This window comes from Culex pipiens, chromosome 3 (assembly GCF_016801865.2).
Source record: "Culex pipiens pallens isolate TS chromosome 3, TS_CPP_V2, whole genome shotgun sequence".
Taxonomy (NCBI): Eukaryota; Metazoa; Arthropoda; class Insecta; order Diptera; family Culicidae; genus Culex; species Culex pipiens.
In genome coordinates this window covers 58,966,181-58,984,975 of record NC_068939.1, presented here as the reverse complement: position 1 = coordinate 58,984,975, position 18,795 = coordinate 58,966,181, and the positions used below count along the sequence as shown (strand labels likewise).

The 18,795-nt window shown below is 42.4% G+C and overlaps 1 protein-coding gene across 1 annotated transcript; it reads left to right on the top strand.

Annotated features, from left to right (window-relative positions):
* The first annotated feature begins 1,745 nt into the window (after positions 1-1,745).
* On the top strand, positions 1,746-18,468 carry LOC120417634 (uncharacterized). Its single transcript, XM_052710214.1, has 5 exons — positions 1,746-2,581; positions 2,612-3,473; positions 7,050-8,642; positions 16,218-17,205; positions 17,267-18,468. Exons 1-5 carry the CDS (start codon positions 1,876-1,878, stop codon positions 18,401-18,403), a joined length of 5,286 nt encoding a protein of 1,761 aa, XP_052566174.1. The 5' UTR covers positions 1,746-1,875; the 3' UTR covers positions 18,404-18,468.
* The last annotated feature ends 327 nt before the right edge of the window (positions 18,469-18,795 follow it).

Genomic DNA, 18,795 nt, shown 5'->3' with positions numbered 1-18,795 from the left:
GGCATAGGTCATATATTTTCTATATATTTTTTACATATATTCTTAGTAAAAACATTGACAATATAACATGAAATTGATGATTAAGAACGAGTTTTTCACCAATGTGTAACAGGTCGTATCGAGGTGCTCCGATTTGGATGAAACTTTCAGCGTTTGTTTGTCTATGCATGAGATGAACTCATGCCAAATATGAGCCCTCTACGACAAAGGGAAGTGGGGTAAAACGGGCTTTGAAGTTTGAGGTCGAAAAAACATAAAAAATCTTAAAATTGTTCGCATTTCCATAAAACTTCATCAATTCCAACTCTCTTAGATGCATTCAAAATGTCTTTTGAAGCACTTCAAAATGAGCCATAGACATCCAGGATTGGTTTGACTTTTTCTCTTAGCTTTTGCAAATCACTGTCAAAAATGGATTTTTTTAAAACCTTAATATCTTTTTCCAACAGCCTCCAACACCCATACTCCTATAGGTCAAACGATAGGTAATTTTTTGGACTAAAAGCCTATGGTATTAACTTTTTGGCTAATTGCAGTTTTTCTCATAGTTTTTTGATTTTTCTATAACAAACATTTTACAACGTTAGTTTTTCCCCTGTAGGCCGCCATAGCGGCATTTTTTGGTCTCAATTTTGTCATATTCGGAATCCTCGGACTATTTCATGTAAGTTATAAGTATTGGAGTTGTAAATTTGATTAGAAAAATTGCCATTTAGAATGAATTAAAATATTTTTTAACAATTTTTTGGATTAGGGGTAAAACAGGTTTTCGCCTACTTGATACAGCATTTGACGTATTGATCATAGGGTAAATAAAATCTATTTCTTTTTTCAAAAATGTTTTATTTAATTATTTTTTTAAATCAAAATTACATCTCCAATACTTATAACTTACGTGAAATTGTCCGAGGATTCCTAATATGACAAAATTGAGACCAAAAAGTGCCGTCTTCTTGGCCTACAGGGCAAAAACTTACGTTGTAAATTGTTTGTTATAGAAAAATTGAAAAACTATGAGAAAAACTGCGATTAGCCAAAAAGTTAATACGATAGGCTTTTAGTCCATAAAATTACCTATCGTTTGACCTATAGGAGTATGGGTGTTGGAGGCTGTTGGAAAAAGATATTAAGGTTTTACAAAAATCCATTTTTGACAGTAATTTGCAAAAGCTAAGAGAAAAAGTCAAACCAATCCTGGATCTCTATGGCTCATTTTGAAGTGCTTTAAAAGACCTTTCGAATGCATCTAAGAGAGTTGGAATTGATGAAGTTTTATGGAAATGCGAGCAATTTTAAGATTTTTTATGTTTTTTCGACCTCAAACTTCAAAGCCCGTTTTACCCCACTTCCCTTTGTCGTAAAGGGCTCATATTTGGCATGAGTTCATCTCATTTATAGATAAACAAACGCTGAAAGTTTCATCCAAATCGGAGCACCTCGATACGACCTCTAGAACAAAACCGAGCAATATTTACAAATACTGCCTCTTAAGTCAATTTTAGAAAGATAAAAAAAAAAGTTATTGCCCGTTATCTTCGATAGACTGGTTTTATCAATAATAACTGTTATTTTCTTGGATATTTTAGTTCTGCGTGTACGTTTCTCTGCAGATTTGCGCTCGCTAGCAAAACTCTGTACAACCAATCTATCACACATGCATGCAGCCGAGTTCAGCATCACCCTTCTTTTGCAGACTGCAGAGTTCTGTAATGAAGCGCGCTGTCAAAACATCCGAAAACCAAAACAAACCCCGCGATTTAAACTTTCCGCGTTTCAGTTTATCGATTTCCTCCGCGATTTTCAGCTGTTTTCGGTGGTGATTTGTGTTTCTTCCATGACCCAGCTGCGCAACAGGTGCTCGGTCCCGTGTCCACCATGGAAGAATCCATCGAGCACAGCCCGAACCAGCAGCGGACCAGAAGGTCCGGCTACCGGTCCATGGTTCGGAAGCGACACTCGCGGATTTGGAACGAGTCCAGCGAGCGATCGGTGGCCAGTCCGGCGCGGAGGGTTTCGGAGGAGAGTTGTCCCGTTGCGGTGGGCAGTAATTTGATTTATTTCGATGTGAACACCGAGCGGATTGAGTTGAGCGACGCGGATCCGTTGGCTCAGGCTGCGGTGCTGGAGAAGGCCAATCGATTGGAGAGGGAATCGGTGGTGCAGCCGTCGCAGGAGTTTCTGAGGAATGTGCGGAATAAGTTTGTCAAGATAGATGAAGTGATTGAGGTGGATGGAGTTCCGGATTTCGAGGAGGAGAAAGGGCCCGTGCAGGTTAAACTGGAACCGGTGCAACCAAGTACTTCCAAGGTGAAGGCGAATTACAGCTACACTCAGTTCGATTTGGACACGCAAATGCTGGACATTTTGGAGGGCGCCGACATGCTGGCAGGGCTGGGAAGCTGTCCCGAGCAGCAGGAGCTAAAGGAGTGGAGTAGTCCTCCGAAGAAGGAGATAGTCGAGGTGAAGAAGGAACCGGTGGAGCGGAAGCTTTCCAATCGAAGGTCGAAGGTTAAGAAGGATCGACGATCGAAACGACACGAAGATGTGAGGCAGTCTTCTTTCACGAGAGATGTTTCAATTGGTAAGATTTGTTGAATAATTTAATTTAAAGCTTTACAAAAATGTATTCTTTTAGCACCCGACTTTTCCACACACCCAGCAGACCTCAGCGCATCAATCGTGCTCGACTTCGAGTCCGACTCGGACGCGGACTTTGCCGTTGACTACTCGCGAATCATGTCCACCCCGCTGCGTCGCCGGCTGGTGCAAATCCAAAATCACATCGAAAGTCCCCCGCAGCAGGTCAACCGCGCCAGTATTCGCCGAACCTTCTCCAGAAGGCGAAAGTCACCACCAATCGCAGCCAGTCCCCAAACGCATCCACCCGCCGTCGTTCGACGGCTTAGTATGGAAAGCAAAACCTCGGACCGGAACGAGCTGTCCTCGGATGAGGAATTGGCCGCCACCCAGATCGACCCGGATCGTTTGATTCCGCTGGAACCGAGTCCGGAAAAGGAAAGCTTTAACGCGAGTCTGCTCATCAAGGCGAACATCAACCAGCTGTCGCAGTTTTTCTCGCAATCCGTTGATGTTCCAGACAAGTCGAAAAGCACTTCCCGGGAGGCATCGTTTCATACGGTGGCACCGATGCCGTCGTCACCGCCGATTTCACTCTCCCCTGGCGGATCACCGCGAACGATGAACATCGAATGGTTGTTCAGAAGTGAGACGGAGACTGATTCGTCGGAATCGAAGTCGTCTTGCGATTCAAGTTCCGAAGAAGAGCAAGAAATAGTTGATGAAGTTGTGGTCAAAGCGGAACCGGACGAGGCATTGCATCGGATGCTGGACGATGACGAGGAGTTTTTAGTGCAATTACCGGTCACGCAGAAGGAGGTGGTTCCGGGGGAAATCGTAGATAAAAAAGTGGACGAGAAAGTCGATGTCGGCGACGAAAACGGTTTTGTGAAAAGGTATGTATCAAACTAAATATTTGGAAGTTCTTTTCACTATTTTAAATCTTTTGAGAACGAATGGACTAGACTAAAGCTATCAAATAAAATCTTAACATCCAAACACAAGCTTTTAATGCTTGCTAACTTTTTCAAAAGGTCCTATGTACACAGTTAACCCATTTTTCATTCAGCCCAGTTAGTGAGCAGCATTCGATGATATTTTTGCAGTGATTAAATCAATATCATTATAAAAATTAAGAAAAAAAAATACAAAAAGTTAGTTTTACAGTATTTCTATTAGTATGTATAAATGAATAAATAATGTTTTTTGCAATTTGTCCTTTGCTATAAATAATTATAAAAAAATAATTTTTAATTTATTCGGTTATTTGTTCTATTCATTGAGTTAAAAAAAGGTAAAAGACTTCAAAAATCATATTTTCGAATTCAAACTATTTATAACCAAATTCGACAGAACTTGCATTTATTTACTTACAAAAAATAGAAAAACTAGTTCACAATGTCAACTAACATTTTCCTTAAATATAAATTTAGAATAATTAGAATAGAATTCTTTTCACGAAAAACACATATTTAGTTTAATGAAGAGAAATTCGTCGGGGTTTTCAATAAACTTTTCATCAATAATATTTTCAAACTCTCGATTTTTTCCGGTTTTTTCCCGAGTTGGTCGCCCTGCTATTATTTAAGGTTCTGAATAAGTCGATTAAAAGTAGAGAATTTGAAAATGGGTTTTGAGTAGCCACTCTGTAATATCATATGTGTATTATTTCCCCTATGGTCTCACGTCACACACTTTTCATAATATTGGGTATCAAGTCATAGGGATTTTTTCATATATATCAAAAATTATAACACAATTTTTTGAAAATACTAATTTTTTCCACGAAACTAGTTATTTTCGAAAAAGTACTCCAAATTTCAGTTTTTTGTAATATGGGTACCAAATGATCAGGATTTTTTCATAAATTTCGAAAATAATAACAACAATTTTTTTAAATTACTCAAAATTTTCACAAAACTACGTGTTTTAAAAAAAATACTCAAAATTTAAATTTTTTAGCAATTTAGCAATTCATACATTTCCAAAACATTTTTTTTAATACTCAAAATTTACACAAAACTACGTTTTTTTTAAATATGCAAAATTAATTTTTTTACAATATGGTAACCTCCTGAAGTAAAAATACTCTAAGTTTTAGTCAGTTGAGTTCAAAACTGAAATCTTCAGTATTTTTAGAAAATACGTGGCTTTGTGAAAAAAAAAAATAGTATTTTCATACATTTGTTTTACTACTTCTGGAATATACAAAATAATCCCGATCATCTGACCCATATTTGGAAATAACTGTAATTTTTAAGATTTTGTTTCGAAATTACGTAGTTTTAAGATTTTTTTTGTATTTTCAAATTTTTTTTAAATATTTTTGAACTTTATGAAAAAATCCGATCATATTGCATAAAACTTAAATTTGGGGTACTTTTTCGAAAATACGTAGTTTTGTGAAAAATTTGAGTATTTTCTACAATTTGTGTTATAACATTCGAATAGTATGAAAAAATCCCGATCATTTGATACCCATATTGCAAAAAAACTGAAATTTTGAGTACATTTTTGGAAATACGTAGTTTCGTGAAACAATTGAGTATTTTCAAAAAATTGTGTTATAATTAATTATGGCTTGATTCTTGGGAAAAAATGCACTTTAAAAATACAGGAAAAATTTAATTTTTATGATTTTTTTTTATTTTTAAGAGCAATTATAAAAATACGAAATCGGTAATTTTTTTAGAATTTTAATTTTTGTATTTTCATTGTGGATCATTAGTTTGTCGATATAATTTTTCTTACAAATTTGACAGCTGTCCATACAAAAATGATGCATGAAAATTTAAAAATCTGTAACTTTTGAAGGAATTTTTTGACCGATTTGGTGTCTTCGGCAAAGTTGTAGGTATGGATTAGGACTACACTGAAAAAAATTATAAACGGTAAAAAAAATTTTGGTGATTTTTCATTTAACTTTTTTTACTAAAACTCGATTTGCAAAACACTAGTTTATTTTTTTTATTTTTTTTTTGACATGTTTTAAGGGACATAAAATGCCAACTTTTCAGAAATTGCCAGGTTGAGCAAAAAATCTTTGACAGAGTTATGATTTTTTTAATCAATGCTGATTTTTTCAAAAAGTCGAAATATCGGTCGCAAAAATTTTTCAACTTTATTTTTCGATGTAAAATCAAATTCAAAATCAGGAAATGTAAATTCAAAATCAGGAAAATTGATGTTTTCTAAGTCTCACCCAAACAACCCACCATTTTCTAACGTCTAAGTTTTGTGTCCGATTTACAATGTTAAAATTTGAAACATTCGTGAAATTTTTCGATCTCTTCGAAAAAAATATTTTAAAATTTTTTAAATCAAGACAAACATTTTAAAAGGGCTTAATATTGAATGTTTGGCCCTTTTGAAATGTTAGTCTTGAATTAATTTTTTTCAAAATATTGTTTTCGAAAAGATCGGAAAATTTCACGAATGTTTCATGTTTTAACATTGTAAATCGGACCATTAGTTGCTGAGATATCGACATTAGAAGTGGTGGGTTTTTTGGGTGAGACTTAGAAAACATCAATTTTCCTGTTTTTGAACACTTGCATGGCAAGATCTCAGCAACTAAAGGTCGTATCAACAAAGTGCAAAATATAGAGAATTTTCTCAGCTTTTCAAAAATATTTTTTTTAAAAGTGGGCAAACATGTGCACTGATTTAAAAAAATGAAAAACTGCGACTATTTAAAAAAAGTTACCTAAAAATGGCTTTAACTTGAAAACGGTGCACTTTATAAAAATTTCACGTAAGTACTTTTTAATTGCAATTTTGATTTTACATCGAAAAATGAAGTTTAAATTCTTTTGCGACCAATATTTAATTTTTTTTAAATTCAGTATTGATTAAAAAATTTATAACTCGGTCAAAGATTTTTTGCACAACCTGGAAATTTCTAAAAAGTTGGCATTTTATGTCCTCTAAAACATATACAAAAAATAAAAAAAATAAAAAAAGAGTTTTTTGCAAATCAAGTTTTAGAGACAAAAAGTTAAATATAAAATTACCAATTTTTTTACCGTGTATCATTTTTTTTTTCAGTGTAGTCCATATCCATACTTACAACTTTGCCGAAGACACCAAATCGATCAAAAAATTCCTTCAAAAGATTTTCGAATTTTCATACATCATTTTTGTATGGACAGCTGCCAAATTTGTATGGAAAATTATATGGACAAACTAATGATGCAAAATGGCTTCTTTGGACATACCGAAGGCACCAAAAAAGTTTCAGTCGGATTAAAAAATACAAAAAAATCGAATGACCGAAATCTGAGAGAACTGCTCTTAATTATAGTTGCAATGGATAGCTGACATCATCCCGATTCTAAAACACTATAATTTTTTGAAGTTTGGATGATTTTTCATAGGATTATAGCCAATGTCTTCCATATAGCCCAAATCCCATAAGCTCTGTTGACCGGGGCATGACTGTAAACTAAAAACATGTTTTTCCTTTTTTACAGTCCCCGCATTCTTCACCCATTAATCGAGCCAAATCAATATCTACTTTCCGACCCAGAGTCCGGCCCCTCTTTCGCCAACGTTCCTCCACCACCACCCACCTTCGGTGGTGGCTTCCAAACCGCCGGCGGCAGCGGCATTCGCGTGTCGGCAGCGTCTCTCGCCAAAGCCCGCTCGATTTGGCGCGAGGAGGACGCCAAGCTCGCACGGGATGAATCCTGGCAGAAGGTGCTTGCGCTCGAGGTTGACAAACCCGTTTCGATGCCACCAACTGCTGCTGCAGGGGGATTTCAAACGGCACGCGGTGGAACGATTAAGATTTCGGAGGAGGAGCTTGTTAAGGCTGAAGCGAGACTTCAGGAGGTTGAACGCGAGGTCGAAGGTGGTCAACGGGAGGAACCCATGTCATTTGGGTTTAAAACTGCCAAAGGTGGTGGAATTGCAGTTTCGAAGGAAGCTCTCGAGAAAGCTGCAACGAGACTCCAGCAGGTTGAACGAGAGGTCGAATGTGGTAATTGTGAAGAACCGACATCGTTTGGATTCAAAACCGCCAAAGGTGGTGGCATTTCGATTTCGAAAGAAGCTCTCGCGAAAGCTCAGCAGAGACAGCAACAGTTCGAGCTCGATGATGAGGGCACATGCGCAGATCAACCGGTTTCATTCGGATTCAAAACGGCGAAAGGTGGTGGAATTGCCATTTCGAAAGAAGCTTTTGCAAAAGCTCAAATGAGGCAGCAGCAGTTTGAACTCGAAGCCGAAAGTGCGTCATCGTCGAAAGTTGGAGAAAATTCCGCTCTGACGAGAGCCCAAAAGATTCTCCATCAGGTGGAGCACCAAAAGGAGAGCGGATCACGGCGAAAAGCATTCGTCCCACCAGTCCAGAACGCTCGCGAACCCGCCCCAGAAGACTCAACCTCAAAACGCCTTCCAGACGACGAACTCGATCCGGAAACGCCGCTAAAACGTCCAAAACCAAACCGACCTCCTTTGGCCAGCTTCTCGACCAGCACCCCAAACCTGACGGCGGCGTCACGACGGCCGGAACAACCCGCCAACGACGTCGAAATGGCCGACTTCTTCAACGACCTGGACGACCGCCACTTTCACGAGCTGTTCTGCGAGGAGGAGGAGCAAGAACCTCCAAAAGATCGCCGCACGCGTCCCCCGCTGAGGCAGGTCCGGCTGGCCAGTCGCTTCGAGGAGTGCGAAGAGCAGCAACGGCCCGGAAGTGCCCAGTGGGACGACAGCTTTGGCGAGGTGGTTGCGAAGCTGAGTTCCGACGGGACGTTGGTTGGGGGAGCGGTGAAGGTGGCCCAGCAGGTGTTGGATGCGAGGCGGCTGGCGAGGGAGAGGCAGCGCGAGTGTGGCGATGGGAGGACCAAGCCGGAACAGGAGCGGAGGCCGAGGTTGTACGAGTTTGTCAGGCGGAAGAAGCAGCAGAGTGGGCGGATCAGTTTGAGGGCGTTTGTGGGAGGGGAGAGAGTGGTTGGTGGTGCGGGTGATGGTGGCAGCAGCAGGGGTGGCGCGGAACGGATAAGGATGTTGAGCGTGGACAATGTGGCCGAGTTTAAGTTTGAGGTGGAGGCGTTTTATGGGTGAGTACATTTTATTCAGTTCAATTCTGTTTATTTCTTTAGTTGTCGGTTAACAATAGTTTTTGTAAGTGCAGTACAGAGTTTTGGGGGATCTTTACAGCTCTGACTAATACATTTATCTCAATTGATGGAAATAATGTTGGTTGAAAAATCGAAACGGAAAACAGGAAAACACTCGCAAAAAACCTGTTGCTATGTGAGTGCATTTCTAGAGTTTTTTTTTTTGAAAAGGTCCTATAAACAAAATTTTAAATTTTTGCTTTTTAGGTGTTTTTAGAAACGCCTTGCGTCAGGGGTATTCAAAACACCCACAAAGCAAAAAGTGAAAATTTTGTTCATAGGACCTTTTAAAGTTCACGTTTTTCTCTTTCTGAAACACCCCTGGTTTTCAAAATTTGATTGTTTTTACGCATATTTATAGCCATTTAAAACTGGCATTTTCAGTTGGTTCTCATTCAAGTCAGGGTGGCCACCTCGGGAAAAAAACGGGAAAACCGGGAAAAACCGGGATTTTTATCCACCGGGAGAAAACCGGGAAAAACTCGGGAATTTGACAGACAAACCGGGAAAATATTTTGAGTTTAGTTAAAATTTGACGAAAGCCTCTTAAATGTATTCAATAAGTGCTTTTCTCAATGAGAATATTATTCCTCTTATTCTAAATGAAGAATTTGCGAAAACTATGTGTGAATTTGTGTAAAAGACTCATGCTTCTTGGCTATGGATGTTTTTTTCTGTTGTATCCTATGATATTTTAATTTGGCGAATTTGTTTTTTTTAATAAAGCAAATTGTTTGCTCTACAGCATGGCTTTGGCGTTCTCTATTGCGAGATTCTCACTAGAAACAAGGTGTCCAAAGGCTTGAAACGGTGAGGCAATCCAAATCTCTTGGTACACCTAAGCTCCCACAACCCAAAAATGGTATGCAATATGTAGGAGAACCGAACCGCACTAATTCTCCATACAAACTTTGGAGAAAAACCATTCGGCCCAGACAAACTTTTTTTTGAAAAATTCAAAATGCACGTGACTCTGGGGACCCCAAACTTTGTGCTTCCTATCGAGTTGAGTCTGCGCAGAAATTGTGTTGGTCGGTGTTATTTCAATAAGTCTTCAATTCCATTAGTGCAATTCAAATATATTTCAATTTAAAAATAATATCATAAGTTTGCTGTTTGTAAATATAATTTTATTTGATAATATTTTAGATTCTCAGCCAAACATTATTTTAAGGACAAATTGCAATGATTAATTTTCGAGTACTTATGTATGATTTTAAATGTCGGAAGTATTTAGTATGTACTTTAATAAAACATTGGAAAAAATATCTTTTTTGCAAAGTTTTCAATGTCGTTTGAAATTTATGTAAAATTTTCAGATATTAAAAAAACTATATTTTTAGAATTCTACTACAAAAAAGTCACTATTAATAAAGGCAATTACTTTTAGGTGGTTACTACATCAACACAAAAATTGAGTTCATGTTGAAAATTATGTGTTGTAGAAAAATCGCAGCACGGCCATTTTTACGATTTTTTACCGTTTTGTGTTTTGGGTTTTTTAGAAAGTTGAATTAATCTTTTCTATGAATTAAAATTATTTTCGAAATCTTATCCCATCAATACATTACTTACCGAAGATACTAAATCGATAAAAAAATGTTTTTTTTACATTTGTATGGCACTTTTCCTGCACTGCTGCCAAAGTGTATTTAAACATTTTTGTTTGGACTTGTTCGGGGCTGGCCGATATGTTTCAGTGGACTGTATTTTGGGTTGTGGCAGCGGGACCGCAGGAAGAGGAAAAACACCGGGAACTTGGTTTTCTTTGTTTATTTCTCCTTCTCACTCTTCCTCCTGACTCTCACAACACTAAACTTAACACTTCTGCGAAAACGTGTTTGCTCTCCGACGATCGGACGTGTTCTGACGAGCGCGCTGATCGCGCGCGCTTTTACTGGTGACGTTTGACGTTTCTGTTCTGCTGTCAACTGTCAGTTGACACGGTGGGCGCACGGGTGTGCGCACGGTGGGGTTTCTTCGGTGAACACCGAACATACTCCCCCCGGTTGAGGTAACTCAACGACTTTGACGATCTTGTCCGGCGGAACGGACGGATGCCCGCCTTTGCGCCGGCTATCGAGGGACGGTTGTGAGCGACCAGGTTGGTCACTCGAAACGGTTTGCTTGGCTCTTGAGGTCTTGTCCGGCGGAACGGTCAGCTTCCATGCTTCGCGCCGGCTCTCGATGAACGGTTCACCTTGCTGGGACCTGCGAACGACGCAGGGTTTGTCAGGAGCGAGGGTTCGCTTACCTCTTACTTCAGGAATGGCATTGATGTCGCGTGCGTTCTCGGAGGTCACTTGGATTGCCTTTATCTTGGACTGGATCTGGAGGGTGCCGACATCCGGGTGGAAACGACAAGAACGACGTTGGCCACGCTTGTCTGGGGCCTTCGCCACAGATGGCAGCAGCGGTTCATACTCCGTGGTGGTCATCACTTGAGGGAGGCTGTCCGGTTGGACACGACCTGGTCTGGTTGCAGTCTCGGGTTCGGGTTCATGTGCTGGATTTGGATCGGATTCGTCCTTCGATCCACCGTCTGGGTGAAAAAGGCACGGGACTTGGCACGAGACCACTACTGGCAGCAGCTCGTTATGCTTCATGCTGGCGGTGACATCTTTCGGGCTTCCGGTAGACGCTGGATGGTCCTCCGGAGCAACCGCCTCGGCTGGTTCTTGTGGCCCGTGGTTGGCCACGATAAGAGCGTCGGACGTGGAGTCCACACGCGCGTTCTTGATGGGTTTCTCTCTTGGCTGGGAGTTGCACGAGCTCGGTTGGTTCGAGCCGGTCGGTAGAGGGCAGTCTTGGGCGGCTACCTCTTGGGATTCCAAGGTTTGCGACCTGGCCTGCTGGGACTCGATGGTATGCTCCGGGATGTCCGCTTGGAGGGACTCCCAAGCCTTAAACTGCTGCGTTAGCCAAGCTTCGGCGGCAATCTGGTCTGCCTCGCCGGGTGGTGAAGCTGAAGATCGCTTTGCAGCAGCTAACTTCATTGCCAGGGTGAAGTTTACTTCCTTGTAGCGCATCCAAAACTTGTCCATTTCCTCCTCCACTTGCTCGATGGCTTCCGGAACAAGTGATACGAACTGTAGTCTTCGCTTGTTATGTTCCCTTCTTGCTGCCCTTAGGAAGCCCTCAAGCACTGTAAGATGCGCCAACACCGGCTCCGGTAGACACAGAAACGTATTTTCTACGAAATCGACCTTCTGTTCTACCTCCTGGAGCTGCCGGATCGCATCCTCAGGATTCTCGGTTGTGGATAGATCCATGGCCACTTTCCGCTGGTTCGGGAAAGCCCACGATGGCAACCTGTTCCCGGTTGGGAAGGTTCTGCTGCTTGTTCGTCTTCCGGTTGGACGACGACGCACTGTTGTTGTCACTTTGACGTGTGACAACCCTCACAAACACACACGCACACGCACACACATTCGTACGTGGTGTTTCTCAAGAAAACTCGACCGCACACGCAAATGGTGGGGAAGAGGAGAACACTTGCTCGGGCATCCACTCACCTGCCTTCAACAGCCACAAAAGCAGTTCGGTTGAACCACTTGGTGGAAGCTCCTGGGGCGGATACTTCCGGAATCCGGATTCCGACGACGCAAGTGCGCGGCTGGACTTACGTTCAGATCCGGTTGGCTGCAGAGGTAGCGTGAGGGAACGTTGATCAGGAGCGCTTGGACTGGAATGTTCCGGAGGTTTCCGGGGACTTGAACGGGAACGGCTCACAAATCCGGTTCGGTACGGACCATGTTCGGGGCTGGCCGATATGTTTCAGTGGACTGTATTTTGGGTTGTGGCAGCGGGACCGCAGGAAGAGGAAAAACACCGGGAACTTGGTTTTCTTTGTTTATTTCTCCTTCTCACTCTTCCTCCTGACTCTCACAACACTAAACTTAACACTTCTGCGAAAACGTGTTTACTCTCCGACGATCGGACGTGTTCTGACGAGCGCGCTGATCGCGCGCGCTTTTACTGGTGACGTTTGACGTTTCTGTTCTGCTGTCAACTGTCAGTTGACACGGTGGGCGCACGGGTGTGCGCACGGTGGGGTTTCTTCGGTGAACACCGAACAGGACTAATGGTGCAAAAATACTTTTTTGGTTAAAAAGAAAGTACTCACATTCGAAAAAAAAAAAAACGAAGTTGACTTTATAGCTGTCGGCCACCATTGCTAGTACCAACCACTAGTGTCTTCCTTTTTATCTACAAGGACTTCGCCGCCCTGGGCTCCTAAGTGTATGAAAGTATGGCACGGAGCGACGGCGCCGAATACCCATATTTACACAAAGAATTTTAGAGCGCCCGCCGCGGGATTCGAACCGGCGACCTCTGGATTGTGAGTCCAGTGCGCGGTCCGATTGATCCACACGGGCGGTACTCACATTCATTAATTGATAATTCTTCGAAGAATCGTTCTTCTTGAATACACAAAACATTTTTTCAAAGAAAATTTACGAGCATTTACATAAATTGTCCCGCCCGTGTGGATCAATCGGACCGCGCACTGGACTCTCAATCCAGAGGTCGCCGGTTCGAATCCCACGGCGGGCGCTCTAAAATTCTTTGTGTAAATATGGGTATTCGGCGCCGTCGCTCCGTGCCATACTTTCATACACTTAGGAGCCCAGGGCGGCGAAGTCCTTGTAGATTAAAAAAGGAAGACACTAGTGGTTGGTACTAGCAATGGTGGCCGACAGCTATAAAGTCAACTTCGTTTTTTTTTTTTTTTTTTGATAACAATGTATTTTTGCAAATCTTTTCTGCAAAATTAATAAATTGTAAATGACATTTCCTGCTTTCTAGTAATATTTTAATGTTATTTTAAAAATCTAAAAAGATTTATTTATTTTTATTTTGAGTTTGTAAAATCTGTAAAGCATGATGATGAAAAATCCCAATCAATACTGAAATCAGAGGTTTCGAATGGAAACAGATAAAAACGGCTACGTTTACAACTTAGGGGAGAGTGGGGAGACTTGATCCCCTTTTTTTGTATCGCACATAACTCTGTCAATTTCTCACAAAATTATGAACTTTTTGCATGAATTGAAAGCTTAAACATTCAACTATGTTTGGCTGATAAGGGTATTTCACCAGATTAACTCTTCGAATCATGCCAAGCGTTTTAAAAAAATATTTTAAACCGGCATTTTCAAAATGTTGGGGTAATTTGATCCCCCTTACAACATTTTGAAGAAATCTTAAGGACAATGTTTCTTATTCATCCAAACTTTTAATTTTCTATTTGTTACAGCAATTTCACATTAAACCTGTACGTTTGTGTTCAAAATATAACAAGTTTAGCATGCAAAATATTTAAAAACTTAAATTTTTCTTTTTTAGTCCAAAATTGAGCATGTTTAAAAAAGCTGGTAACTTTGTTTACAAAGCTTTTGAAAAATGGTTCAAACTGCAGTAAGTTATGTACAACTATACTAAAGGAAACTATGTACGAAAACCCAGCCCAATTATTTAATCTTGAGGCTGATTCCAGTGACTGTAAAAATGCAGGGATCAAGTCTCCCTAAACGCACTTTTTTAAACAATTGATTGTAAAAATAGTATGACGATAAATTTAACGTCAAATGCGTAAGGGTTTTGAAGTTGATATGTTTATCAAACAATTCATGTATAAAAAATATTTTTTTGAATAATTTTTGAGTGTTTTCTATACTTATCAAAGCAAAGAAAAAAGATCTCTTGGAAGTTTTTTGCAGCACTTTTCAGAAAAATGTGTGTAACTCAATCTAAAATTTTTTTTAAATTTTTTTCTTTGTTTTCTACAATGAGTTTTAGTCAATTTCGCACAACTTTCTATAACAAAGCTAATTGTTTTACCCACATGTTGACGAGATACAGGCTTGGGATCAAGTGTCCCCGGGGATCAAGTCTCCCCACTCTCCCCTACTTGCTTTGTACTCATAATATTTGAAAGCTTTCTTGAGGAATTCAAACTTTGAACCAAATGTATGCGTTCAAAAAGTATGTTGATACTAACGTTAGCCTAAAACATTGTAATTTGATTTAAAAACATTCCGGAAAATTCCTTCTGATCTCGGGAGAAAACCGGGAAAAAACCGGGAAATTGAAAATCGAAATCTGGTGGCCACCCTGACTGTAAACTGTCTCTTTATCCTCACGCAGGAATCAAGAAAGTGGATCTTGAGGGACATGTTGACGCCCAGCTCCTTGTAAGAAGTGAGCAGTTTTTCACCAACTCAGCATAGCTGTTTGCTTTATGGTTCCCTAAAAAGTTTTCGCAGACCTGCTTGAAACAGCTTCACGCCTTCAGCTCCTTGGCGTTCAGCTGGCTCGGAAACGTCTCGTCCTTCATCAGCAGTTTAATTTGCGGCCCGATGAAAACTCATTCCTTTACCTTCGCCGCAGAAAGCATTGGGAACTTCTCCTTCAAATACGTAAATCCCGGTCCAGCTCGATCCAGCGCTTTAACCAAATTTTTCATCAATCCAAGTTTGATATGCAGGGGTGGAAGCAACACCCTGAGAGGATCAACTAGAGGAGTTTGGATCACGTTTTTGCGACCAGGTATCAAACCTTTTCTCCGTGGCCAAATCTTCTTTTTGTAGTGTTTAGCTCGATCGCGATCAACCATGTTTCGTGAACCCCGTCTGCATACCCATTAGCAGGCAAATCGCTTTAAGATCTCCGCAGTTGTTCCACATGTGCTGGTTGTACTTAATGGCTTGAAGTAAAACATCAAAACAAGCATAAGACTTTTTCAAAGAGGACGACCACGCTACCGGTACGGACGTACGGATTTGATTTTTTGTTGAACTGTGTTATCTGTGAACGTGCAAACTTTTCGAATCATTGTCAAAACTCACAGATTTAGCATTAATACTAGCATAATCCTCTTGATCTAGGTCTGCGTTGACTGCCAACTGCATCGTATGGACAGCACACCTCACACTTTCCAAACCGTGAATTTGTTCTAAACCTGCCGTTCAGAAGGCGTGCGGGGTTGTGGCACATTAAAAAAACCACACCCGTGAGTAGTGGACGTAATTTGACTGTTAGGAGGAGAAATACGATAAGTAGAAACTAAGGACAGAAAGTTGAACCCTACTCAGACCGGATGGTGAATGTCCGGTATCAAGCGTGCGATGTACCACAAAGTTTAACCAAAAAATTTAAGAGGCAGTGTTAACTCTGTGCCTTTACCTTCCATACCTACCAACCCACGTGACGCTTACGCAGCCTTGTTGTCTAAAATCAACCAAATTTGGTCAAACGGTCACTTTGACCGAGTTCCTCAGTAGGGTTGGGAAAAAGAGCCTGCAGTTTCGTTACCTTTTCTAATTAAGTTCAGCATTAACAACTCCCGTGCTCTTGATCCTTAAGGGAGCATTCTTATATTACCCAACGCAAACATATGATTTATACACCTCTCGTAACCAAATTTCCATATAAATTTAAAAAAAACTTGAACTATTTATCACCCGATTTCAGTTACTCTAAAAAAATACATATCTTTTTCCCACTTTTCAGCAAACAATTTGCTCTGGAAAACACCACCGGAATCCCCCTCGGCGATCCGGACGCCCCGATTCATGTCATCCTGGACGACAACAGCCACGTCGGTCTTCCGGAATTCACTTCCGCCTTCCTTGCCGCTCCCGGAATCGACCCCACCCTCGTCCCGTCCGGTTGGATCGGTAACGCCTGGAAGTGGATCCTGCTCAAGCTTGCTTCCATGGAACGGCGGCTGCCGAAGCTCTTTTGCGACGTCACAAGTCCGGTGAATGTGCTCGATCAGTTGCTGTTCCGGTACCACGTGGAAATCGACTGTGCCAAACGATCGGTGATTCGAAAGATGCTGGAAAAGGACGACGTGCCCGGGAAGCGGATGGTTCTGTTTGTGTCGCGGGTATTCCGTGGACAGAACCCGTTCGAGGCGGAGGTTGAACTGTGCGACGGATGGTATCCGATTAGGACGGTGCTGGATTATCCGCTGACGGAGGCCGTGCTCGCGGGACGGATTGTGGTGGGGACCAAGCTGATGATTCAAGGTGCCGAGCTGTTGAACCTGAACGAGGGTTGCGCTCCGTTGGACGTTCCGATCGACGTTCGGTTACGAATTCACGCCAACTCAACCCGGAGGGCACACTGGTTGGCCAAGCTGGGGCTGTACCAGGTGCCCACAAGCTTCCTGGTGTCGTGCAATCACATCGCCGATCGGGGTGGCCTCGTGGTGCGGCTGCAGCTGGTCGTGGTGCGCGTCTATCCGCTAATGTACGTGGACAAGTCGCAGGGTTCTTCGGTGCTGCGGTCGGGACGGGTCGAAAGGAGGCGCAATGTCGCGAGTGATGCGAACCGTTTTGACAACTTTCAGAAGCTGTGCAGTCAGGTGCAGAAAGAGCTCGAGAGTGAACGGGCGGCGGTGCGGAGGAATGGACGGATGACGGTGACGAGGTCGACCACGACGGCCGAATTGCTGGAGATGGTTGAGGCCGGGCTGGATTTGTCGTACATTGAGGTTAGTTGTTTTATTTAATACTGGAGAGCGTCAGTCAAATCCCCACTCTTTCTGCTTACAGTACGACATCTCGGCGACGCAACGTGACGCGATAGTGGACCTGCAGCGCCGCATGCAGGAGGAAACCGCCCAGGAGGTCAACCGGCGCGTCAAAGCCCTTATGGCAAGTGGTGGTGGCACCGGTAACAAAAGGGCCATCGACGGGAGTGCGTCCGAATCAGGCAGTCGCTTGGTCACTCCTCTGCTAAAGGTTCGCGTGGTTGACGCACGGAAGCCGGAGAAAACCTTGCTGATGTCGATTTGGGGTCCACCGGAAGACTTGGGTGAGGTTGTGCAGGAGCGAAGGGTTTTGGAGGTGGTGAATTTGACTGCGAATGGGAGCAAAAACGGCGAGATTCAGCTGAAAGCGGGTAAGAGTACCAACTATCGAGTGTTAGACCGGATGCGTTTTGATCTTCCCGAGGGACATTTTCGAAGGCTGACGAAGATTGTGGATATTGATCGGAGTAGCTTTCATCCGCTGTACAACGAGTTTGACACGGTTGGGGTGGTGGTTTACGTGGGCAATTCGGACACGAAAAAGTTCCAGATTGCTTACCTTGCCGACGCAAACATGAACCTGCTCGGCGTTCACTTCTGGTCCGGAATCAAAGAGTACGCCTATGAAGATGTTGTCAAAGAACGATCGCTTCTTTGCGTCTCAAATTTACAATGGCGATCATTCAGCCAGCAAAGCACGATTCCCAGTTCATACGCGACCGAATACACCACCTTCAGCGAGCACCCAAAGGCGGACCACTTCAAGGAAGAACTTCGAACGCTGAAAGCGACCCTCGAAAGCATCGACCTCGAGCAGTTCTACCAAGAATGCACCGAAAAAATCACGTCCGCGAAAGACAAAAAACTTCCCCGATCGAGCAGTTTCAACACGCCCCTTCGCAACTCCAGTGCCGGTGGCACTCCGGCACGAACTCTGCTAGGCAGCTGTAACGCGCGGACACCGAACAACTACTCGCCCTCGCCAGTCGCCCAGCCGGTTAGTTTGCAAAAGCGCAAAATGGAACTGCTGGCGGCGGCTTACCGGAGTCCGCCGAAAAAGTCGCCGATTGTTCTGAGGAGGAATCCTCGCGCCGGGAAGAACTTCAAGACGCCGATGAGATTGGAGGAGAAAATAGAGCGGGCGCTCGCGAATGATTAAGTTTTGTAAATGTTTTGTTTTGTTATCGTTACCTGAATGAGTAAAAACCTTTGTGATTGACCCGATTTTCATTGTGTTGAATTTGTGCGAAAAAATGAGAAAAATCCTTGAAAAAAAAAACCCGACTCGATTACAAGACCCCTTCTCAAAAACATCTCGAAAGTTTCGAGCAACTGTCGCCCAACTTTGCCACAGAAAATTCACAAATGGATGTTTATTAGGAAAGTTTAGTTTGTTCTTTGCACAGCAGCAGTGTGGCCAGCAAACGGGAAGTGCGTTTGGTGACCAGGATCGCTCTCGGTCCCAATTCGGCTTGGCCCAGCCCTTCATTGGCGATATTTCGCAAACTGGTAAGTGACATTGGCGTGTAAGTGAAATTAATGGTGGGGGCA